This window comes from Nipponia nippon, unplaced genomic scaffold, assembly GCF_047370975.1.
Source record: "Nipponia nippon isolate SJK-2023a ecotype South Korea unplaced genomic scaffold, ASM4737097v1 scaffold_1, whole genome shotgun sequence".
In the NCBI taxonomy this organism is placed as follows: Eukaryota; Metazoa; Chordata; class Aves; order Pelecaniformes; family Threskiornithidae; genus Nipponia; species Nipponia nippon.
The window spans coordinates 149,734,681-149,760,231 of record NW_028262290.1 but is presented as its reverse complement, the minus strand read 5'-3'; the positions used below and the strand labels follow the sequence as shown (position 1 = coordinate 149,760,231).

At 38.7% G+C, this 25,551-nt stretch overlaps 1 protein-coding gene across 4 annotated transcripts in view; it reads left to right on the top strand.

Annotated features, from left to right (window-relative positions):
* The window catches only part of MPP7 (MAGUK p55 scaffold protein 7), a 157,261-nt gene extending 132,130 nt beyond the window's left edge, over nt 1–25,131 (top strand). For 3 of the 4 annotated variants that reach the window (XM_087777406.1, XM_087777416.1, XM_087777424.1), the window contains 6 exons: nt 8,708–8,878; nt 15,706–15,786; nt 17,598–17,691; nt 18,783–18,891; nt 20,380–20,523; nt 21,915–25,131. In XM_087777406.1, coding sequence (XP_087633532.1) covers nt 8,708–8,878; nt 15,706–15,786; nt 17,598–17,691; nt 18,783–18,891; nt 20,380–20,523; nt 21,915–22,094 — 779 coding nt within the window. In that variant the 3' untranslated portion in view covers nt 22,095–25,131. Of the gene's footprint in view, nt 1–499; nt 542–8,707; nt 8,879–15,705; nt 15,787–17,597; nt 17,692–18,782; nt 18,892–20,379; nt 20,524–21,914 lie in introns of all 4 variants that reach the window. The other variant, XM_087777432.1, reaches the window with a different exon arrangement.
* Nucleotides 25,132–25,551: the final 420 nt, after the last annotated feature.

Sequence of the window (25,551 nt, the reverse complement as noted above, 5' to 3'; positions counted from 1 at the left end):
CATGTAAAAATATACATTATAGCTATTTTATATCAAATGAGAGGATGTGTTTTTGATCAAAAACCTTTCTGTCTAATCCAGTGAGCCAAAACTTAAAGCTAAAGTCTGATAATGTATAATTTACAAAAAAAGCTTGATTTACATCAAAAACGTTTTGCTTTCTTTTAAGTGGCATCATATTTTCTATTAACTGATAAAGTGTGAATAATACAGTGTTAGAATTCTTTTTAGAATGTTTGCTGTCATCCCAATTTTTGCTTGAAAAGGCAAAAAGATCAGTGTGCATGCTGCAAAATTCCAGAATACCTACAGCTAAAATATAAAACAATAAATATTGTTTTATGTTTTTAAGACAAATGGCCTATTGAAGGCTTTTTAATGCTATGCTTTGTACAGTTGTCTTTTTTAAAAGTAATTTCTTCTGTATTTTTTGCTGGGCTTCTAACTATTCTGCTTTATTTCTTGGCTCTTATTCTGTATGCTTTTACCCTTCGTCCAGAAGATGCTGACTGTGCTGGTCACAACAATGGATCCTATCTAGGTGAGCTATTGGTTGCAAAAGACAATTTCTTCCTTTCTTTCAGCTTCTTTTCCCTGGAACTACTGTGTCCACTTTACTTTTGGGGGTAATCTGCATATAAATCTCCTTACTTTGCATGGAAAAAGCATGAATATTAAGGTTTTAAAAATGGCTCATTGGATTTGACATAAAGAGTTTATGTAGTGTATGCCTTTAGCTGGTTAAACATAAGCTACTAAAATACTGGTTTGATTTTTAAGTCAAAATAAAAAAATATTTATAAATTTGGGAAAAATATTGACTTTTAAAGTACCTTAAGTAAGCAATGTGTTTAATGAAACAAAAAGGTTACTGTATCATGAAAAGTTTGAGTAAGTCTTTAAAGACACACTTTCAAAGTTTTACCTAACTTTTGCTTACACTTTCTTTCTTTGTACATGTCTGTCTAACAATTTTGGGAAGATTCAGTGAAAGTACAAAGCAAATTTGCAGGCACAGGTTCTTTTTCCACATTACAAAATAAAATAAGTCATAATAACTCAATAGCTTAAATTTAGCTTTAAAGCTAGTCTGAGCTTAATGTATCATTGCGGGGAGGGGGGAGGAGGAGGAGAAGGAGGAGTCCTTTGGCTTCAGCTTCAAGATTCCAAATTTCAAACAAAAGTAACATTTAAAAAAGGTGAATGTTCCATTATGTGTTTCAACTTTTTAATTTCTGCCATTTTAAAAGCTATGTAAAAATATTTTAGTTGAAACTGTCCAGAATTCCTGCCAGCTGAAGGCTGGCTGGAGCGGATTTTGTGGCAACCAGCCCTTTTCCGAAGGCTTTCATCCTCCTACTACAAGAGGAATGGGAAGAAACTTGTCAAAGTGCTTTAGTACATCCAGGCCACTAGGCTCACTGAAACACCCTAGACCAGTAATGTAAATTAGAGATGTTTTTTGTATTGCACTATACTGTTTTTAAATGTGGTATATAAACTACATCAGGAACACACGAACTATATAAGTGAGAGAACTTTGACCTCTTTCCAAAACCTTAGTGTGGTATAATTTCATCACGTATTTTTGGAACTAATGGTCATCTGATCATGCTGAAAATAAACTACTTACCTTTGTTAGTTAATCAACTAAATTAATGTTGAAATGTAATTGTATTGAGAGATTGAAGTATGCTTGGAAAATGATACTTTGGATGTGATTCCAGATGAACTGCATTTTCCTTATCAAATCTTCTCTTTGAAACAGAAAAGACCCTTCCTCCCACCCTGCATCTTCTCCTTCTGTCCACAAATACAGATTGCATGAATTCTCAAGATCAGACTATCATGGTTTTGCAATCAGATCTTAGTGGGCTGATGCTTTATTTGAGAGCAAAGGTGGCAAAACAGAATCCACCTTTTCTTGGTGCTGTAGCCCTTTCAGTGAAACATTTTGGTCTGCATTAACAAAAAAGCTCAACCATCTAGGAAGGAGATGTCTTGTGGAAGAAGCTACTGTTGTCCCAGATGCAAAGAACAAAAAAATCAAGACGGAATGTAGTTTACTTAGGCAAAACTTTACAAAAATTATTAGAGAACTACTGTACAGTGTAGGCAATGGTTTATCTCTGGAGAGCTTCCACATGGTGGAGTGTGGCCATCGGTCCAGAGATGGTAGCTTCAGCTTTCTCGTGCTGGGTCTGTGCTGTTGGAAGTGAGGTGTTGGAGAGGCAGGCCAGAGGATAGAACAACAGGGAGAAAAAAAGACTTGTCTAAGGTTAGGACCAATTTTGGGGTGAGGACACAAGTATATTCACTGGTTGCGAATAGCTAGCTATTTGGTTTGGAAATTAGAGGTTCCTTGGAGCTCTTCACTAAGAATCATTCATTAAAAATTATCGTCTCTTAAGATCACGCAGGTAGGCTTTTGAAAGCTGATGTTACCATTCTTTCGCACATGGTAACAGGACACAGTGATCTGTAATTCAAACTGTCTCATGCGCTCCAGTGTCTCCTTGTTTCACAAAATGTTAGGAGCCCAGTCCTATTCAGACACATTTAGGGTTGCTTTTCTCCTAAATTATTTTTTCAGTTGTATTTTCTCAAGAAACAAACTGCCGTGGAATAACTTTCTGGGCTGGACAAATGCCACTGCCTAACGTGTAACAATTTGAGCAAAACTTGCTGACCAGCTGCAGGGAGGACACAAAATTTTTACCTGTGTGCTGTGCAAGATATAAAACTCGGGTAGCCTATGAGGTAAAGGAGTCCTAGGCAAAGACACTTTATAAACCCTCTGTTACGTACATGGGAGCCAATACCGTATCTAACTGCTGCAGTCCATCTTCCTGCTTAGGAGGGGCCTCTTTTCCACTGGTCTGAGTATATATTCCTTCAGTTGCAAGGGTAGTGAAGGCCTTCAAAGATACTCCTTTTCCCTGCCTGTTGCTTTTTTGGAGAGTGGGAAAACAAGTATGTCTGATTTTTGAAAACAGCTTATTCTGAATGTCCGCCTGTGTTTTGCAGTAGTGTTTTTTGGAGTGAATCCTGAGCGTCTCAATTTTTATGAATGTGCATGTTCTTGGGAGATGATAGGCATTTACGGCACTCCTTCATTACTAAGTAACTAAGAATTTCTAGGCAGGTCTCTTCATGATTGCAACACAGTCTTGATTAGAGATACTATACTGAAAACAAAACCTAAAATGTTGTCACTGAAAGGCTTGGGTCACACCACCAAGTTAAGGGTGTTTTAGTGACACCCAGTTAAATAACTGTCTATACGTTGTAACCTGTTACAAGAGCAAGGGCGTCTGAATTAACTGTTGATGAAGGAGTTGACCTGTATTACCTTGCATTTACAGCAGGTTGTATTCACACATATGAGCAGTTAGTATGAGGTAAGTTGAAGTATGGTAAATCATTTGTGTGTCTAAATTCTAGAAACGGTTTTCAAAGTATGGGTTCACCAGTTACTTACTAAAACCAAAATGACTAAGTCATGTTTCATGCTGGTTTTGTTAGTATGTAATCACATCAAGTGAACTACAGCAATTTTAATACCAATTCATGAATTTTCAGTCCATTTTATGGCTTGTTATAGGTTTAGGGCTCTGTATTTGTTGGCATTTCAGTCTGTGAACCAGGATATTCTGTGAACATCTGACCCTCTCTGAAAGGATATGTACTTTAGACACACATGAGGTGGTCATGAAGAGCAACAGAAGAGGCAGCTTTCAGAAAGCAGAATGTCTGTACCATCTGTGGTCAGATCTTTTATGTCCAGGGTTATGCTGCTATTAATTTGAGCCCTCCCCTCTAAAGTGACTCAGATAAATTTCATGATTTTTTACCAAATTCTAATATTTAAGTCACAGTATACTATTGTATGCTTCTGCAGTAATTTCCTGAGGAATTGCTGGGGAGAACGTTAGGAGTTTGCCTTTGCCAAGCTTAAATTCTAGTTACATTACTTGAACCTTTATGAACATACAGTAAATATAGATGAATATCATCTGTTTACTATTCTCAATTTTGTCTTAAAAATCCAGACATAATCTAAATTTTTATTAACCCTGTCTAAATGTGCAAGCTGGGAATCAGTCCAGAAGCGAGCAGAGTAAGAAGTCTGCTCTGTGTTTGTGCAGTTCCTGTGTAACAATAGAAATACTGGGTATACGAGCCAGTATAAAAAAAATCTTAGTATTTGGGAGAAAAAAAAATCTAGAAATATCTAGTAAAAATATCGTATTTGTACAAACCTAGATAATGACCATGGTACCAAACTTACTTTTGTCAGTAATACGAATACAAAAAGTACTTGTAAATGCATTTACAGTTAAACAGTATTCGTTCACTCTAAATTATGTAAGATTAGACTAAATTCAGTGAAGAATATACCTAATTTAAACACATACTTAAACACTTGTTTTGGTGAATGAAAATGAACAAAAGCATGTCTAAGGGCTTTATAGCATTCTGGAGCCTTGCTGGTGAATTTATGAAGCACAGGTGAAGTGAAATGATAATATTTCCTGTTAGTGTAGAGAAACTAACTTTCCATTTTCATGAACATATTTCGATTTAAATTCACACAACATAATCTCAATCTTTTGTTCACTTCTTTAGAATTATATTACTAAATCTAAATAAGCAGAATTTTTTACATTGGCGTCCTTTTAAAATATTTTAGGGGAGACAGGTTCATGCATTGCCTGTTTTCAGTTTGGATTTCTGTGTGAGGTCCAAGTGGATTTCTCTATGTAAATCTAAAGATGTTTTTTCTGAGATGACCAAATGTATATTGCTAGTGGTTAAAAGAATAACCCAGCTTTTCTTCTAGGGGTTTTTTCATTCTTGGAGATGTAAGTAGGTTCTCTTGGATTATCGTTGGGCCTTAATTAAGTTTATTAGTAGCAGCTTATGATTTTTGTTTCATGTTGAGAAGTGTTACAAGGTTTGGAGACATATGTAGTTTGAGTACATTTGTTCTTCATATTTTCTTCCCAGCGGCTGTTCTTATTTCACCAAACTGTTACATTCCAGCAGTAGTTTATGAGTTTGCATGTTCAGTAGGCTTCTGGTCATGTAGCTGAAACCAGTGAGCTGGTGCAAGCTTCTGAATGTTCAGAATTTTATGTTGCGTTAGTGACAGAATTTTCACCTTTTATTTTATAGTCTGCATACTTGGCAACTAAGGTTAATCTCTGCTGATATCTGTAGTCCACAGACAGTATAGCCTGCAGTTCCTTTCATATTCATGGAGGTTTATATTATCAAATATTCTGGGCAAGTGATTTTTTCCCTTTGTTCTTTGTAAGAATTTACTTTTAAGCTTAATCGTTTTATAGAAACTTAATTTTTCTATTGCATATCAGTATTGGGTTTGGGTTTTTGTAGTGACTTTAGCTATATTTTTAATAATGCTCTATTGTTAATACATGAAGTTTTTTTCATCTTTCCTAAACTGTAAAATATGCAAACATTAGCAGAGTATTTTTTACTTTTTCATAAATGTTTTTATTCCTTGCAAGTATGATGTTGTGGCAGTCCAGCTTAATCTTTTTGCACAGTCATAGCTGCCCAACATATAACGCGATTATAAATGCAGAGTTCAATAGAAAATATTTATTACTTTTCTTTATAAAATAGCTTCTGAAGGTCATAGTAAAGTTAAGCCACATATGTGGGGATATATAATGGCAGATGTGAGAGACACAGAATCATCTTTCCACAAATGCAGTAGCAGTATCATAAAAATGTTGGATATATTTGAAACAGTCTCATCCTTTCTCTCTGTACTGTACATTCTCCTTGGTTTTGAAAGCTGCTTAAAGTAAGCTTTCTTGGGTTTCTCTATAGGGCTATTCAGATGTGCTTGGAGGAACAGTTCAAACAACTTTCAAATTGACAATAGTCTTGAAGTGGCAAATAGTCTTAAAGTGGCAAAGCAATCAGCATATCACAGGTTTTTAATATTCAGTAGTTTTACAGAGCATCTTCACCAGCACACTGCAGAGAAGTCAGCCGTACTGGAAATCTGCTTCATTATCTCTGGCTTGTGTTTGTTTGTTCTTTTTAACTAATATAATAGCTTTTCTGCAATGTCTAAGACCTAGTTGAACTTGTTGTTGAACCTGCTTAATATACAGGACAACATTACTATTTTCATTTTACCAGTGAGTTTCAGTCACAGAAATATCAAATGTTTTAATCAAGGAAACCCACATTAGCAGTGGAACCGTATCACCTGAGTCTTTCTGATGCTTTATATGCAGCCTGTAAAAGTGACAAGGGACGAATCAGCCTGAAGACAGTGCTAAAAGACTTTCTCCTTTTTGATATAGAAAAAAAACCCAATTGTGTTTTTTCCTCTTTTAAGAGAAGAAGGAATGAAAATTCTTAAATAACCCACCACCTGGTAGTTTGGTAATGAAATCTGAATAAAGTGGATGGAGAAAAGAGGAACAAGCTACAAATGGTCTTACTAAAGCCTAACAGCAGAGACTGAATTGATATGAAGATTTTGCAGAAAGGATATTTTTCCTAAGGATTCTGCAGTTCGACATGTAAGCTGAGGTTAAGAAGCTGTTGGTAATGGTGCTCTGAGACAGCTACACAGAGGCACAGAGCTCTTGGTATTTGTAAGGTCGACACCAAACTGGAATGGAGACAATTGGTTTAGCTTCATTTGATGGCTGCCCTTACTTTTTACGTGTTCCAGATATGTGGATTCTGATTTTTATGACAAAGCTCTTTATTCTGTAAACCATTTAGTAGTGAATGGTGAAGAATTATTCTTTCTTTTTCTTTTTTTTTTCCCCTATAAAATGATTATACAAAAAAAATTTCAGAACAATTTTCACCTTGCTTTAGGGCAACTGATTTTTTTTTTTTTTTTTTTTTATCTGCAGCCTTTTAGAGGAGGCCTCAGGAAACTTGTAACTGATTTCATGTGTCTGTATTGCTAATGTTACTTTTAATCTTTTTTTATGTAACTGTCTATACAGTTAGGTGTAGTTATGTAGCATGAAAACATCCTCGTGTCATGACAGGCTTCACCCTAGGGTGAAGTGTTTTTCTTTAAATAATAAAATATCATAACTCAGTTTATTTCATTATGTTTACGTATCTCATATTTTAGTCCCTTTTCTATCTAAGCCCATGTCCTTCGCAGTCTAGACAGTACTGTAGCTCTTAAAAAATGTCATCATCCTTTTCTGTGGATGCTAGCTCTTCTCCTTTTTCATTTATTTTCATTTTACTTTTTCATATTTTGAATACAAATGGGTCAACATCACTGTATTCTCAAAGACATTTTTCTTCTCTTTTTGTGTGTATGCATGTGTTGTAGATTCCCATAGCATAGGGGCTCACATCAATAAAATAACTTGATTAACGTCCTCTGTGATCCAGGTTCTGCAAAGATTTATGCGAAGTGGAACTGTGTGTGTACAAAACGCTAAGCCTGTAACTAAGCCTTGTAGGATTTTGCTTCAGATCTAGTTCTAAATATTTGCAGAACTGAGTCTTGAATTTGGCAGATACTACCTTTGAAGAAAAAAATTGTAATATGATTACTTCTCAAACACCTACACATAAGTGCTTTTACAAGTTTATGAAAACATATTGCTGAAAAATCTGGGGTCACCAAAAGTTTACATGTGTTTATTGTCCTATGAAACGTTCTGGGGGAAAAAAAAAAAGGGTTTGGGATTTTTCCAGTACTTAAAGTGTAGTTTGTGTTTTACTTTATTACCACCAAATAATGAAATCAGCTTTGCAGTCCTTCCTGTAGTTACTTCTGGAACAGAAGTGGTGCCATAGAGATACCAGTAAAATGTAATGTAATGCAATGTAAAGGATTTATTTGAAAAACTGTAAGGTAATCATTAACAGAGGAGTAAATTAGTTTTTAGCATATAGTGTAGAGGGTTTTTTTGTGCTGTTCTGCTTGAAAATGCCTATGATTATCTGCTTTGAGAGTACTTAAAAACTATATGAAATTTCCAGTCTTCTAGATAGACACTGCAGATGTCACACTGTTGATGCAATTGTAAATGCAAATTTAATAGTAATATTAACTTTTAATTTCATGCTAACATATCCATAATATAGGTACTGTATTATGTAAGATGTTGCATAGTGTTTTGGAATTTAACTAACAGTGTTTGGTTTTACTTTTAAACATCTCCGGGAAAGGTTTTGTGCACTTTTTTTATGCTATCAGCATGGATCTAAGCACAAAAATATTGTTCAAGGAGTTAATTCCCATTAACCCTTTCAACCACCAGATGTGTTTCTACCATATGTCATATTTGATGCCTGCGTGCCATGGTGATTTAACAGAAGTGCATTAAGTGTGGTATGAGAGTCCAGATTGCATGAATGTTCTCCTTGTGTATATATACTAATGTATAAGATACTCAAATTATCTAAATACGTTAGCAGCTTATTGTAGTTATATTTTTCAGCTTTTTGTTGCAACTGTTACGATTTTATTGATAATCTTAATTTTGCAGTTTAAATAGGCACCTGATATAGTTCTGAACTGTGGGAAAATATCATTCTAATGACCTGGCTTATTAAACATATAATAGTTTTTTTTATTCCATGCACCAATCCTCGAATGTTTGGAAGAAACTGTTTTCAAATATTTTGAGAAGACTTATTTTCTTACTTTGAAAAAATCCTGTTCTTATTGCAGCTGGTTTTAGAAGAAGCTTTCGTCTTAGCAGAAAAGATAAAAAAACAAACAAATCTATGTATGAGTGCAAGAAGAGCGATCAGTATGATACAGCAGATATTCCAACATATGAAGAAGTTGCAAAATATAGACGACAACCTAATGACAAATACAGGCTTGTAGTTTTGGTTGGTAAGTTGTTTTCTTTATTTTTGACCTGGTAAAACAGAGAACTACTGATTAGCACAATGCTTACCAGAAAATCATTTAGATTGGAAGGGGTGTCAGGAGGTCACCTGGTCTGGCCTCCCACTCAGCAGGATTAACACTGAATTCACAGCAGTTTGGTGATGACAACAACTTTGGGAACCTGTCTTTCCACCAGGTCTTCTCTTGCCTTCCCACCACACACCTCATTAAAGAAGTGGCCTTCATCTTCTCAACAGGTATCAGAAGGGTGTTGGTGGGTCCTCCTGAAGACATCTCTTCTCCAAGCTAGACAGCCCAATTCCCTCAGCCTCTCCTCACAGGTCATGTGCTTCACCTCCCAGCCATCTTGGAGGCCCTCCACTGGCTTTGCTCCAGTTCATCAACACCTTTCTTTTAGTACAGGGCCCATCGTGGACAGAGTATTCCTCACAGGGTCTAACGAGTGCTGAGTAAAGGGGAAGAATCATTTCCCCTCTTTCTACAGGCTGGGCTCTTGCTGATACATCCCAGTCTTCTGTTAGCCTTCGTTGCTGCCATGTGGACTCATGCTTAGCTCACTGCCCACCTGGACGCCCAGGTCCTTTTCATCCAGGCTGCTCCCCAGCCAGTCAGTCTCTGGCCTGTACTGCTGTGGGACTTAAGTCTATCCCAGATGCAAGACTTTGTCCTTATCAAATTTCACAAAGTTCTACCAGCCCATGCCTGTAGCATTATCAAGGTCCCTCTGAATTGAAGCCCTGCCCTTGAGCAAGTCACTTGCATCACCCATTTTGGCATCTAGAAACTTGATGAGGGCCCATTCTCTGTCTTCCTCCAGGTTCTTGATACAGTTATGAAACAGAGTATGTCCCAGGGTAGAGTATGTCCCCGAGGAACTTCACTTGTAATGAGTCACCCAGTAGAGTACAGACCAATAACCCCTTCCCTTTGAACATGATCATCCATCCAGTTTTTCATGTATCTAGTAGTCCACCCATCTAGACCGGATGTCCCAACTTGCATATAAGGATGCTTTCGGAGACCATGTTTAAAGCATTGCTAAGAGGAGATGACATTCAAATATAGTAACCAAACATGGTTACTAGTCTGCACCTGGCAGCTGAGCTGTACTAAAACTCAAAAGAATTAGGTCAGTGTTCTGCTCTTAGAGATCAATCTAAGAAAAAAAGAACAGAATAAATACCTGTGGTCAGCCAAGACAGACTATATAAGTGGAAAGAAACAAAACCATCTATTGTGTTAGAATAAGTAAATAGAGAAGTAGAGAGAAAGGTGGATGAGAGGTTGACTTCTGTAGACCAAGAACGGATGTAAACATAGCTGCAGAAGACTCAAGATGTCATCCTTAGTCAGCTTTCTGTTCTGTAATCTGTCACTGCCATGGGTTCCCCACAGCATTTATTATCTAACCAAAATGCATTGCTTCAGTCTCCTAAAAAAAGAGAAAGTACATGATCTTAAATGTTTCAAAGGTAACTATTGGAGTACCAATGAGTAATGTCTCATTGCTTATTGTTTCTTTTGCAGTAGCACATAGGTTGATGCTTCATTAGTAAAGTTTCCTCCATTCTGAAAGCAGCAGAGCAGAGAAACATGACCCTCTATCAGGGACTGTTATGAACTGTTGAGTAGCTGTGTTTTTATATCGCTCATATCCAAGGGAACATTAAATTTAGTTTTTAATAAACAGTTTTGTCACTCTCCAGCACTAAAATTCAGCCACCTACTAGTGTGATCACTGTGAGATTGTGGGCTATATACAACAAGTAATAACATGGTTGAGTTGATTTTACACTTACATCAACAGAGTGCAGTGCAAAAGTGCGATAAGTAGACTTTTTATAACAAATTGCATATGTCTGATCTAAGGAATACCTAGAGATTTCATTTGATTTTTATTGTAATAAATCAAATGAAGAAAGTGTGCTTTTTCAGTAACAAAAGCAGTTCAGAAACTTATTGCAGACTTCAGTAATTCTAATGTTTTTCTCTGGATATTAAGAGCAGCTTAAGTCTGGCCAATACCATAAAAATGTCTTGGGCAAAATGTGGAAAAACTAGCAGAGCTAAGCAATGCAGGTATAGTCGAAGCGAACACATTTTAAAAGCTTTTTGTGTGCCAGTAGCAGCATTCAATATAATCCATCAAATATAATTTGGGTATTAGTATCAGGAAACAAAGGGACAGATAATTAATTTATAGCTGTAATTGGTGGGGGCATTAAATGTCTGTTGTGTTTTGCTAGGCCTAAACGTATAATTTACTGTTGGAAGGTTTTTTTAGGTTTTGTTTTACCCTTTTTTAAGGGGAAGGAGTTTGACAACTTTGAAGTGGAAATTTCTTTTGGCTTCGTTTTAAATTGGTCTGGTCTAATTTACAGAATGCAAATTGCACACACAGTAATTTTTAGCACCCTGTAGTGTGATATATACTAGTCTCCAGTTCAGCTAGATATATTAGTTTGTCAAGATTTTACCTTGTCTGCAATTGTAGGTTCATGAATAAAGTCCTGCGTATCCTTGCGGCTAAAATAACACATCATCTGAAACAGTAATGATACAGATGCTTCTGCTGTGCTTTTAGTATTTATGACTGTGATGAGTCTGCTAAAAACAAAATTATGCAATATCATGTCACCAGTCTTCTGGTAACTTACTGTTCCCAGGCTGCCAACAAATCCTTGAAGTCTTCCTTCAGAAATATTGCCTGCATCCTAAGCATGATACCTTGCAGCCCTATCAGGCAAAGGCAGAATATTTTAATATGAAACGTATTATTTAGACACTAGAATTTTCATTTACATTAACAAGGAATAAGTCCTGCTCACAAAGGCTTCTGCTTCAGTAATTGTGAGGGCCAGACTAGCAGAGATTTTATTTCCTAAGAGTGAAGTGGATGAGCCACATACTATAACTTTACACAGTGTAGTATCAGCTAAGTCAGAGCTTTGTGAAGGGGCAGTGCTAGGATAAAGCAAGGTCAGCAGTAACAAACCATGAGCGTGTCCCCCAGAATGCATGCAGTTATGTGCATGCAGTGTTCTCCCCAGAGGCATGCAAAGCCTTTCAGATGCTGTGGTCACCCATGGTGATGCATCTGTCCTAAGTGGGCAGTGGTGGAAGCAATGACCAGAGGTGTGTAACCACAAAGGAGCCATTATTATTGGTGTGTGAGATAATCAGAAAAGGCTCTCTGTCTCTGAATTAGGCTGTCGGTACACCCCACAATGGTGTCCTTCTGGTCATCAGTGCAAAGAAAAGGAATCTGGAACTGGAAAAGTTCTCTACTGTAATATTGCTTACATTTTTTAAATATCCATCACCTCTGGTTTTATCGTGGAGGAGGTATGTGGAGACCAGGTCTGTCTCAGAGCAAGGGAGGATGAAATGGAAGTGGCTTTTAGTTTTCTACATCTCCTGACTTACCTTTGATGTTCAGTAGTGGCTTGCAGAGACTTAATAGATCTACAGCAGTAGTGCAGGAAAATGGCCGACCATGGCCATGCTACTTCAAGTAAACCATCTGGACAATGACAAGAGAGACCTAGAATTGCTATCTTCATTAAACCTTCCTGGTTGAAGGCATGGATAGGTCAGCATGGCTCAGGAATGAACACATAGGATGCAACATATTGACTAGCCTTGCCCATGAGAACAGCAGTATAAAATCACTGATCTGCTTCAATGAACAGCAGATCTAGAAGTACACTCCCCCTGCTAGTTGTAATTTACTGTAACACAAAAAAATGAGGTTCTGCTTTCCACCAGGTATCTCATTGAGCTACAGCTGGACATGCAGTCATTGCATTACAGTGGTCAGCTGTACTAGAGAAGGAATAACTGAGCCACAGAACCTGGGTCCAGGTGTGTTTTCTACAGGGTCTTTATGATCCCAGCAGGGATGTTGTCACCTAACTCCCAAAATCTTTTCTGAAAGACCACTTTCTGTTGGTTTGTTTTTGGTTTTTTTCTTTCAAATAGACTTCTAGGAGGTCAGGATGTATCTATGGGTGAAGAATGGCTGGTTGGGTTAACCCTCCTGAGATCTGAACTTACATCAAACAATTTTTTCAGTTTTCTTCAGACATGTCTGAATGGTACAAAACTTAATGCAAGTTTTAAGGATTGGTGGTTTAATTCTGAAAGTGTCCCTCAATACAGAAAGGTAGGCACTACAGCCCATTTGTGCAGGATTCGACCACTCAACATGCAACTGCAAGCAACATAAATGCTCCTTTAAAAAAATAAACAAAATATCTCTAAATCTGTCGCCATAACTCTAAATATTGCTGCCTGGGGTGACTTATAGTAAACCAAAACTATGCTACAGTCATGGATCCCGCATGCCTGGCATTTTACTATAAGAATCTGGATTGCCCTTTCCAATCCTGATGCTTTATTCTCTTCTCGAGTTCAAATCGTGTTCAGATTCATGATTATTAGAAACGGTCATCTTTCTCTGTTGCATCAAAATAAAAAGAATATTCAGAATGGAAGTGTGCATTACACTCGGGAGATATAGTGTAAAAATCAGCATAATGGATGGCATTACTAATTAGGAATCAGCCTTCAGCATCCATATGCTACAGTTACGAGAACTCTGTGAAAACAGCACTGAAAAAGAAGAATCTACACCTTCCAGTAGTTAAATTTAAAGATGATTTTTAAATGGTAATCTGGAAGGGGAGACAGAGTAATAGTGAGGTTGTGGTCTGGAAACAGATTTGATCTAAATTTCCAAAGCATCTGTTGCAGGAAGCGAAGCCTGGATTCTTTATATATAAATAGAGCTAAAAGCATATTGTTGATTTGACAGTGTGTAGACAGAGGAAATAATATTTGTGTAGATTTGATGGGGAAAATCTTTTGCTTGAAAGGAATACAATGCTTTTTTTTTTTTACTTGAATTCCATTTGTTTCATTCAGCTTTGCTATGACATATCGAGAATTTTAATTACGTGTCCTATAAAAATCCATATTTGCGTTAAATAGCTATACTATTAAAAAAGGAAAAATGTTTTTTCAAAAAATAAGAACAAAAGTAATGCCATTATCTACATGACACATTGCTTTCCTCTGCAGACATGCACCAGTAGAGGCTGCTGTACACCATATTAAATAAACATTTATACATACTGATAGATTAATTTACAGGCAGGTCAGAGATGGAACTTGAAATGTAGTTGTGTGTTTAACTTACGTAAACATATAAAAATTATAAATGCAGAAACCCTAAGATTTTACAGAGGGACCATAGTCTGGGGATAGTAGCAAAGTAGCAAGCATTTGCTTTTCATCAGTATGTGTTTCTAACTTCAGACAGGGCGGATAGTCATTTTTACAAATAGCACCTGAAGGTGCTGAAGCATCAATCTTTGCTTTTTGATACCAGGCTGTCCCTTGTAATTAACCAACATACCACTATTTCATTAAAATGTTTATTACGTTTTGTATTTGTGATGTCTAAATTGTCTCTGTTAAAAAGCACTCCATGCATAAATGTATCACTTTTACTAGAAGAGCAGGAATTGTCCTTAAAACCACATGTATTATCCTTGTATTATTTGGGATATGGTTTCAATGACTCACTCTCCCCTGCGTTCTGCTGTTGACCTGGCTCTGCAGAAATGAATCCACGGCGCTGTCGGAAATGCCTGCGCACGCAGAGCTGAGCTCCCTCCACATGCACGACCCCATGGCCCCACCACCCCAGGGGCCAGGCAGGCTGGAGCCCTGCGCGATGGGCTCCTGGGGGCCGCAGCGATTGCCCACGGAGCCTCTGAGGCCTCACAGGACAGAGTGCCCTCGCTGATACCTAAAGCACCACTGGCAAACGGCTGAGAGTTAGGGACGATCTGAAAAACAAGAGGAACATCTGCTCAGTAGCTTCTAGGACAGCAGTACTCAAATGGAGACAGGTCAAAAAAATTTGTGCAGTCTTTGTTTCTTCCTGCCATCCTCTTTCCAAGAGTGGTCTCTCTTTGGCAGCCGTGTGAAGAAGGAAACATTTGCTTTGGACCAGTTCAGACAGCAGGCAGGAGATGAGCATAGTTTAAAAGAAAATCAACAACAAAAAAAGAAACCCAGACATCCCAAACGGGTTGTGACCTGGGGAGTGCTGCCCTTCCTTCCCCTCCCTGTGTGATGCCACCCTGGCCCAGTCAAAAGGTGGATGGTGACAGCTAGAGCCAGCCGGAGGCCAGGCAGCATTCCTACCTGCCGCTGGGGCTGGAAGGAGCAGCGCTCCCAGGGTGTGGGGAGAAGGTGGGAGCAATGCTCCTCAGGGGAGGCTGGTGCAGACAAGGGATGCCGCAGCTGGAGGGAAAGTGAGGAAAAGGCCACGATGACACATGGGGTGCAGAGGCTTTGGGGGGGCTTTGTGCATGCCAGCCGGGGCCCTCTAGTCTGTGAGCTGGGGATATTCTGGCCAAATGAATAGCCAAACCAGTTTTTGTGCTGGAAAGCTGCAGGTGAGGGTGCAGGGGTCTGTAGGAGGGCTGAGGATGGAGATAGGCCTGTATTGTGGGTAGCTGCTGTAGAAAAGAAAGTTAGCTTTGCTGTCAACTTTTTCGCTGATTTTTTCCTCGGTAGTCAAGTCAGAGCAGAGTAACTGCCAACTACATCCCCTGAAATTTGTCAGTGCTGTATATTCTAGGAGAGGCTAGAACCACGGGCGTTTCCAAATGACTCTGATTAAAAGCCAATATATAGCGTAGCTATATGGTACGTCGTCTTACCTCGGAGAGTACTTATACCTGAAGACTAGAGAGAACTGGCTGTTGGGAAACAGCACGATTTTTTTCTTTCAGGTCCTGTGGGGGTTGGACTGAATGAACTTAAACGGAAATTGCTGATCAGTGACACCCAGCATTACGGGGTAACAGTGCCACGTAAGTAAAAACACACTTCTATTGTCCTAATGCTATGCTTACATTATTATCTTTTACTATTGCATTACCTTAAGGCACTTTCAAATTTGGGTCTCTAAATGCATGCTTGGCATCCAAATTACTTTTTTAATTTTTAAAAGTGCTGCTGCAGTTGTATTTTAAATAGCATTGATTAAACTGATAGGACGTTTTGGCTCAGAGGCATTGCAGTAGACTTTTAGTACAAGTTTAACATGATTGATGTCAGCGAGGTTTAGTAAATGAAACTCAGCTGAAGAACACCCTGGATTTGGCTGTAAAGCACTGAAACGTACTCTGTTACCAATGCTTGCTTGCAGCAAAATGGCCTTTATATGTTAGACAGCCTGAAAAATTAAGACTGATGATAAGCAGTTTAATCCTGTGAATAAATTAATTAAATCCCTTTGATTACCTTTAGAAAAGTTGATTTGGGGATTTTCTTCCTCTTTCCCCCTGTCTGACCAAGTAGGGTAACTTGTATAACATTGAATAACATTGTTCTATATTAACTTCTACGAGACTTTACTGGGTTTTCTTTAATGTGGAGAACTTGACAGTTTTAGTGAGACTTTCATTCCCTGGTTTACTTTCTACTTGTACCTGTGCCTCCTATTGGGATCATTACAAAAAATATGGGTCCAGCATTCTGAATGTCACAAGTTTTTGCAAATACAGGTATTCTATAAAGTATATATATGAATGAATTTGCTAGGTAGGAAAATGAATATATTTGGTTTTGGCAAGTCATTTCATTTGCACATATTTGCTTCAGCTGAGTATTGAAAACAACAACAAGAAAAGCCAGATGTTCCCAAATATTTAACACATTGAAGCATATGCAATCATTTGCCCAAAAATATTTCTTTAAAAATTGCCAGTATTCATCAAGCTGCCTTCTCTCTTTTCTCTTCCAAATTTGTGGTTATAATTTAAAACAAACACGTAAAGAAATCCTTCTCCCTGAAATTCAGTAAGTCAGGACTTGGAGGGAGAACTGGGGCTCTAGTCTTGGAAATGTTTCTCTTTGTGTCAACCTCAGAAGAGCGTGCCATCAAATGGCATTTGGGACTGCGTTTCTGCAAGCAGGTTGTGTATGTTCCTATGCGACAGAGAATGCATGATGCTGTAACATACAACTGGTGTTAAACGGGACTTTTGAATGGGTTCATTATTCGTAAGTGGCAACCCCACAAGTAAGTTTCATTTATAAGCAAAACCTTGTTGTACTTGAAAGTAAGAATTGCAAATGCTACATGGCTACTGAAAGAAAGAGGAATTGGGTTTTGATCACCAGAAAAAGAAAAGCAGTAAAACATAAAATTCACACCCTGTTTTTTTATTATCATGCTTCACATACCATAGCTGCAAGTGTTGTTAATGAACGTAACATTTTATAAATCAGGTTGGTGAGCTTTGTTTCCCTTTATGGTCTTGTATGCTAATAAGTTTAACAAGTGGCAAGGCTGGGGTAATTGTTACGGACTGCTGCTCCTTTTATTACTCAGCTGTCCTCATTTTATTGGATTTTTCCACTAGTTAATAAAAATGATCATCTGATACTTATCCAGTAAGTTTTTTCCTGCTTTTCCTGCATGCTTTTAAACTCAATCCTGTCATGTGCTTGAGTGCCGCCTACCAGATCCAGAGCAGCCTTATGTCTGTCAGAAGTGAGGGAACCGCTACACTTAGTATTGCACAAGGGTTGTGTGCTTTTCAGTGTTTCCTGAACTGGTTTGCATTATATTGTTTTGTGCATCTTTTCCTTTTTTTTTCATTTAATGAAACTGCAGACACTACCCGACCAAGGAGAAGCCAAGAAAGTGATGGTGTCGAATACATTTTCATTTCCAAGCACTTGTTTGAGACAGACGTACAGAACAACAAGTACGTTGAAGAGATTTTAACCAGAATTGCAGTTAAAACAATGGCTTTATTATAAAATGGAGCTGGTTATAATTTTAGATAATAAGTCAAAGTGGGTATAAGTTGCAGTGATTTGAAGATGTGTTAAAATTACGTTTTGATATATAAGCAGTTCAAAGCAGCTGGCAAAAACACAGAGCAAAAAAGTCGTATGTGCAAACACGAATGTTTCTAAGCTTCCAAGTAGTTTCAGTACTTCAGCTCATCAAGACGACACTGAAATGGTAGGTGTTCAGGACGGGGGAGCACTCCTTTGACAGGACATCGTCTGCCGTAGCAATAAAGCATTGCAGCTCGGGGGGGGGGGCCTGGAAGTGCTGCAAACGTGCCTGAGTCAATGTTTGTGTAGTTCTGCTCTCTTTCAGGCCAGGCACTTCCTCTGCTTTCAAATTTAGAGATCTACAGTGAAGCCCCTGCCTGTAAACCCGCCAGAAATTAAACTAAAATGAAGACAATGGTAGCATCGTGCTCTCCAGCAGCCTGTAAAATATTGTAGCTTGAAATTCTGCCCCAGTGTTTCAGAGGGCAAAAGTGTATTAGACACAAAGCTGTGGGTTTTATTGAAACTTCAAACTGTGCTTTGCTTTTTTGGCAAATAGCGCTTGTATTTTATAGCACATAACCAGCCGCCTTGGTTCCATTAGCACCATCGTCGCTCCTCCTCCTCTTCTGAGACAGAGAATTTGGATATTCTGTAGTGTGCAATGAAATTTCAGTAGTTTCTATTGTTTAGCTTATCCACTGTTTTATTGCATTGCATTAGTTCAGAAAAAGAGGTGATGGAAAACATTAGTGGGCTTTTGGACTACAGTACTTTTTTCTCTTTAACTGTAATACAAGCAGGTGTTACTGATTTGAAAGTGGTAAAGTCGAAGATTTCTTAAAATTGACATGCTGAAGTACTTGACAGCATTTCCTTTATAAAACATGGTAAAACTCTCATGTAAAGTAAAATATTTTTGCTCCTGAATTAGATCTCATAAACCAAACTGATAAGGTTTTTTTCTGGAGAAAATGGCAATTATTCCAGTTGTTTTCACCTTCTGCCACAGGTTTATCGAGTATGGCGAGTATAAGAACAACTACTATGGTACGAGCTTAGATTCTGTTCGATCCGTTCTAGCGAAAAACAAAGTTTGTTTGTTGGATGTGCAGCCTCATGTAAGTAAGCACGTCTTTTGGACTCTTGTAGTTCCCTACATTGCATAGTGGGATTCCAGGAAAAAAAATTGTTTCTAAAAAGGTATATTTTATTCCACGCTGAATGACTGTTGAGTGGGCTTGCTGGGTACCTTTATCACAGCAAGACTCTCTGAAAGGAGGAGAGGAAGGAAGCTTCAATACATATTGGCAAGTATTCAGCTCAGTAATTAACTGAATTGTAAGCCTGCAGCATAATACCAAAGGTTTAATTACAAAATGCTGCTATATTTTCATTCATCTTTCTGCTGGTTTGGGTTAGAGGTTCTCTCTGAAACTTCAGTTTCAGAATGGCTTTGAGCTGCCACCCAGTCCAGCAACTCTCTCTCACAGGTTCAGCTGGACCGTTTGTGCAAAGGGTTTCCATGCAGGGTGGACACGAGTCAAGGAACGCACTAAATGTGATGTTGGCTGGATAATGGCTAAGAACATTCCTCTCTAAATCATTTGTTCTTGCATTGACCTTGTCTTTCAACCCCACTGAACAGCTCCACTGGGAGTTTTTATGCTACTAATAACCACAATGCTTCCAGGAGCTGGACTGGTTTGTTTAAATCCAGCCAAAGTATTTCTTCTCCAAGGGTGGCCAGCCTGTGACTTCTGAACCCCGGCAGCTTCCGAACAGTTCCCGGGGCAGTTTCAGACGCAGGGCAGTGCCACAGGAGCAGGGCAGGGGGGCTGCGCTGCCAGAGGAGCATCCAGGGAAGCCAGACCCCGCGCCAGGGCAGGAGGGGAGCTGGGCAGGGGCTCCTGGGGCTGATACTGCCAGGCTGCTCTGCGAGACCATTCCGTGTCCAGCACGGCCCTGTTTTTTCCAGTGAAGCACTAAATTCTCCCGGGGACCCAGGCTTGTGAACTGTTCTGGGATCCCGCTCTCCAACACAGCATTTTCCTGTGGGCCCTGGCAGTGTGAAAAAGACAGAAAGCTGCTGGCCGTCCCATCCCTGCTTCGCCCTGTGTGCAGTCTGAATTGTAGACCTGTCTCTAACTCCATACGTAGCATCACTCGACTCGCTCAGGAAGAGTGAACAGTTATATAGCGGACACACAGTATGGAAGAAAACAAATCATTGACCTGTTGTGACCGAGTGTCACAGATACCTTTTCCTGCTACTTTTCATGGGTACAGAAAGTATTATTCCTGCTGAAATGTGTTGAACTTTTCCTTCCCTCCATCCTCCCGCTGCCAGTGGCACTGCAGTGCACAGCCCAGCCTTCGCTGGCCTGAGGGGGTTTACCAGCAGCCCCTGTGGAAATGGAGGAGTTTTCTTACTGTTCACACGAATTACATTAATCAATGCCAGTCACCAGGGTGGGATGGCAGTAAATGAAAAATAGCCTTCTAGAAGTGCTTTATGGGTTTATTTTGGTTAGAGGAGAGTTTCTTTTATTCCGGTAAATTCTATTGTGCGAAATAAACCAATTAATTAAAACCTTTCCTCTTCCCAGACAGTGAAACACTTACGGACATATGAATTTAAACCATTTGTTATATTTATAAAGCCTCCATCACTTGACCGTTTGAGAGAGACCAGAAAAAATGCCAAGATTATTTCAAGTAAAGATGATAAAGGAACCGCAAAACCCTTTACAGTAAGTATATTTAGATATGGTAAAACATGAGAACTTGTTAAGAGTTTTGTTGTAGTGGTTTATCTCGAAAATAACGGTGATCACTGGATCTCATCGACAGTACTTGTCAGGGCTTACACATGGTATCTTGTTGTTTCCCAACATCTCGCACATCTCAAATTTACCGTGGCGTTTCCATTGTTTGATATGCTCATGGGTATTTACGTTTCCGTGCTCCACTGATTTTATGTCATTGAAGAACCCCAACAACACAAGTATATTTTTATGAGAAATAACGCTGTGGATTTCCTTTAAAAAATTTGTATCTGGGCTTAGATGTTCAAGTATAAGATTTTCCTTGTTTTATCAAGTGTATTATTGGGTCTAAATGTAGAGGAAAGCTCAAATATAAAGCATCAATTAAAAAAGTAAATGCTACTTTAATAAAAAGCCCGTATTTGTGGATAAGAGAAACAATTTTTTTAAATGGTGTAGGGAAATTAACACCGTAAGAAAGAAGGAGAAAAATCTAAGCAAGTAACAAATGCTGCTTTTTGTCAATAATCAGAAAAAAATATTAGTCAGATTACCCAACAGTAACTTATTTACTTCATTGAAATATAATGAAATCACATTTTAATTGAAGCTAAAGCAAATCTGATCATCGTTAGATTTTCTGTCTACATTTATGGTGTGTATCATTTTCCCTCATTCAGATGTTATTTAGGATTTTTTAGATATTGTTGCAAACTGAGTCACAGATACAGTCACAGATGGTATGTGTGTAGAATATGCATTTGAAATAGTTTGGAAATAATGCGCTCTAAGAATATGTTCTATGGTATAGGAAATGTAAGAGGAGTTAATTCTTAAGAGCAACCTTCAGGACATTACTTAGGACGGGTTTAATCTCTCAGAGTTATGTAAACAATTAAATTCCTAGGGTTTGTTCCCTCCCCAAACATGAAGAGAAATCCACTGAGCCAGGTCGAACCAGGCATAGGAAGACAGCTTCTACCAAGCTCTTAAAAGAATAAGGGCTGCACTGTAATATATCATATGCTAATAGTAAGCTGAGACTTAAGTAATGAAACTTTAAACGTATCATCAAAGTAAACAGCTAGAAACATTTTCCACTGGTACTGCTAACAGAAAATGTCTCTGTAATTACCCTGCAGTGACTAATTGTGTCACTGCAAGGGGAGAGATGAAAGAATTGCCTGTTGAGCAAAGTCTACTCATGAGAATGCTCTCTGAGATCACTTGTAATGGTAATTTCTATGTTTTTTTAATTAAAATTACAGTTTCCATCTCCCGATGAGATGAGAAACAAGCGAGTAGCTTTGCGTTTACACAGAATGAGTTATGTGATGTTGCTATGGACTGACTATGCTTTGCACTGATCTTACTAGGAAGAAGATTTTCAAGAAATGATTAAATCTGCCCACGTGATGGAGAGCCAGTACGGCCACCTTTTCGATAAGGTGATAGTCAATGATGACCTCGCTACCGCTTACAGCGAGCTTAAAACAACTTTTGACAGGTTGGAGACCGAGACCTTCTGGGTTCCTGTCAGCTGGCTACATTCATAATAACGTCTTCAATAGCCGAAACATCTGCTGTTGTCTCAGCATCTAAATACGGGGCATGGTTAGGCATTACTCGATGGCCGTTTTCTTGGTAGGAGGGCTTTCTAACTCTACCTGAGCGGCAGGTACACTCTTCACGCACTTGGAACTGGTCTTGTTCTCCTGAGTCTTCAATCCTCCTGCCCACAATTTTGAGGCAGAACAGTCAGATTAAACCGAAGTCTTACTATGCTCCATAAAGTGAGCTAATACTAGTGTAACAAAACTGCCAAACGCCTCTTTATCATCAGCTGTGTATTTCCAAGGTAAGATTTTTTTTAACGGAGAGTTTGCAGAAGACATTAATTAGTACTGGAGATCAGCACCTTGATGGTTTTAAGCATAACTGTTCCCATAAAGAGCACATCAGCACTTGGAAGTTATTACCCCTTAAGTGAACTGAAACAGGCAAAAGTGACCAACATTTTTATGAGGAAGACATCGTAGTTTTAATTACGTATCCAGATAAGTGTTTTTACTTTTCTAGACGTGAACCTTGTCTTATATGTACAGAGTGATTTTAGTATTCCTTTGCACTTACATAGTCATGGAAAGAAATGTATTCAGTGGCTTAATTGTGAAATACTCTGCTGTGAGCATGCATGGATTGAAAATATTTTCACGCATGCTTTGTGGCACAACAAAGAAAACTCACGGGAATATTTATTTAAATAGGGAAAAGTGTGAGTTACTATGTATATAACTTCAAAGTCTTTGGGATTAATCTTCTGTAAAATCAGTGGCAAAGTGATATGAATAGCAACAAAGTAGAGAGTACCTTTTTTTTTGTTCCTTTAAATTGATTTCGGACATTTTTGGCATCCTTTACAACAATTTTCCCATCAGAAATTTTCAAACAATTAGTGAGGAAACCTTGGAGATCTGGGAAGCAGTTGCAAGAGATTAATTCGTTTTATTGTTTAGTGTGTAGTGATACTTCTTAGTAGTGTAACAGATATTTTGTCTCCACTCAAAAATAAATTAATGCTGTAGACTTCACTGTCAACAATATCCTTGTCACTGGTCAGAGACAGTTGGAAACCTCATTTTAAAATTTGATGTGGCAGTGTAAGCAAATGTATATTAGATGATGTATTTTTAATATAGATAATTTGGTATTTTTCTTTATTTACTACTGATATGCAGGAAATGAGTACAGCTGTAAAGACCAAGTAACACCTGCGTGTTGTGTTGTGAATATGTCTTGTAAGTACAGAATGTGTATAGGAACTTGCTGACTTCAGATCATCACATCTGTGGCATTCAAACAGGAAACCCTTATTTCATGTTAATCTGTAAAGAGAATATAGCTGTCTTGTTTAAAGAAAAAAGAATTTAGTGAAACTTTATATATTTATGAAAGGGTTGAAAAGGGATGTTAAGTTTTTAGATTTCTTGTCAATGTGATCATTTACTAAAGAGATTACGAAGTCTGTAATTTGAAACGCTGTCTCTGTAAATGGAGCTCAACATTCCATGTAAATATTTTATTTTAGTTCATACGCGGATAAAGCCATCAGATTTTGCCGTTTTATTCTAAATGCGTATTTAATGTGTGGGTCATTGCGTTTGACTTAGAGTCGTATAAAATAAATGAAATGCAAGCAACAACAGCGAAATCCCTAGGAGTCTGGAAATGTTTATGCAAGAGTTACAGATGTACTGAATCCCAGTACGGATACACGCTCTGCCTGAATAGCTGTAATGTAACTTTTGCCAAATTTCACCATTTTCCTGGTGGACTTAAACTTTTTTGTACCATAAATCAAAATCTGTTGATTAAATTAATTGCATGGAGATTATGTGAGTTGGGAAAATGTTTTCTATTTTTTTTAATTACTGAAAATCAAACTATTTTTCAGGGGATCTGGAATTCAGCGGGTCTGTTTGCCTTTGCCTGCGAGACGCCGAGTGCCCTCGCCATCTCTTGCAACCAACCCAAACTGAGAGGGCACTCGGCCTCTCTCAGGATCTGGCCGTTTCCAGCAAGAGGGGCTTTAGTCCTTACTGGAACACTCTTAACGCTGCTTCTAACCTGGGCTCTCTCAGAACGTTAGTGTACAATAACGCTCACGTAAGGGACCTGCTTTTCTCTTTAAGAAATAGATGCTAGAATAATCTGCAAACTCCCTGGTAGAAACAGTTCTGGCTGTCCTGCAGGCTGTTTTTCTTGTCCTTTTGAAATTAATTTAATTCCCATGCCTGGGTCGGTGTGGTCTACGAGGACCTTCTGCACCAGGGCTGCTGCGCTGGGCAGCAGTACGCAGCACGGTGCTTTGCTGCGTTCACAGAGACGCTGACCCTCGGATCCTCGGCACAGCCCTGGCAGCAGTCTCCTAGAGGGATGGCTGCCTGCCCCGTCTCCAAGCCAGGAGCTAATTCCTGAATTGTAACACCTGCAAAAGAAAGGGAATCACAAAAACATAAATCCAACCAACAGAGGAAAATGTGCACAGAGTCTTTCAGGAGTGAGAAATAGTTTTAATTAAATTACTGGATTGCTCTTGAAAATGAACATTATTGCAGTGTTACCCTCAAAAAAACCCAAAATCAAAGCCACTGGCTTCCATGAAGCAGGCAGAGATGATAGCAGGGCACGGCAGAAAAAATGTCTTAGCCCAAGAGTTTCAACAGGACAGGAGCCTGCTTATCGTGGTGGATGCTGAGCCCGTGTGCTGAATTGTTCTGGGGTACCGAGGGGGGGGGGGGGTGTTGTTCCTTTGACTCCTGAGAATTTGGGAACGAAGACGACTAAACATGTTTCCAATATTCCACATATTCAGGTTGTGCTGTGTGGGTTTTTAGAGAACTGTATGTTTTGACAGTCAAGTCCAGATGTTTTTATTGTGTTTTAGCTGTTTGCCATAGTCAAACAAATGGTAGTATTTTTTAATATTGTACCAAGTTCTATACTTGAATTTGCCATCAGGTCCTTGGCTGACGTCTTACCTGAAATCTGGTCTTACCTTCTTATGCAAAACAATAAATTATTGATATATCACTGAAGGTGTTTTTTTCTTTATTGTAAATTGCACCATAACATATAGGCTCAATGACTTTAAAAGGTAAAATGCCTAAGTAGTAAGTTATTTCATAGGTCTCTCTATTAACTGTAAGGCTCCAATTCTCTTTAAATGGAAAAACAAAGCAACCTAGAACAAGGGCTAAAATTCTTAATTTTTCATTTTTGTTGCCAAATTCTCCTTCAAAATAAATGCTTACCCTTTCCTGCAGCCCACCCCAAAATAAACCATTTTCTTTCTGAGAGGGAAAGCTTAAGTCAGCGGGTCAAACAGAGACATCAGCTCGCCTGGGCTTGCGGAGTGCTTGGAGTGTTGTCTGAGGCATCGACGCCGAGCGTTCGTCGGTCACGCGTGCTCCCAGGCCACTCAGCTCCCATGGGAGGTGGTGGTCCTCTGGA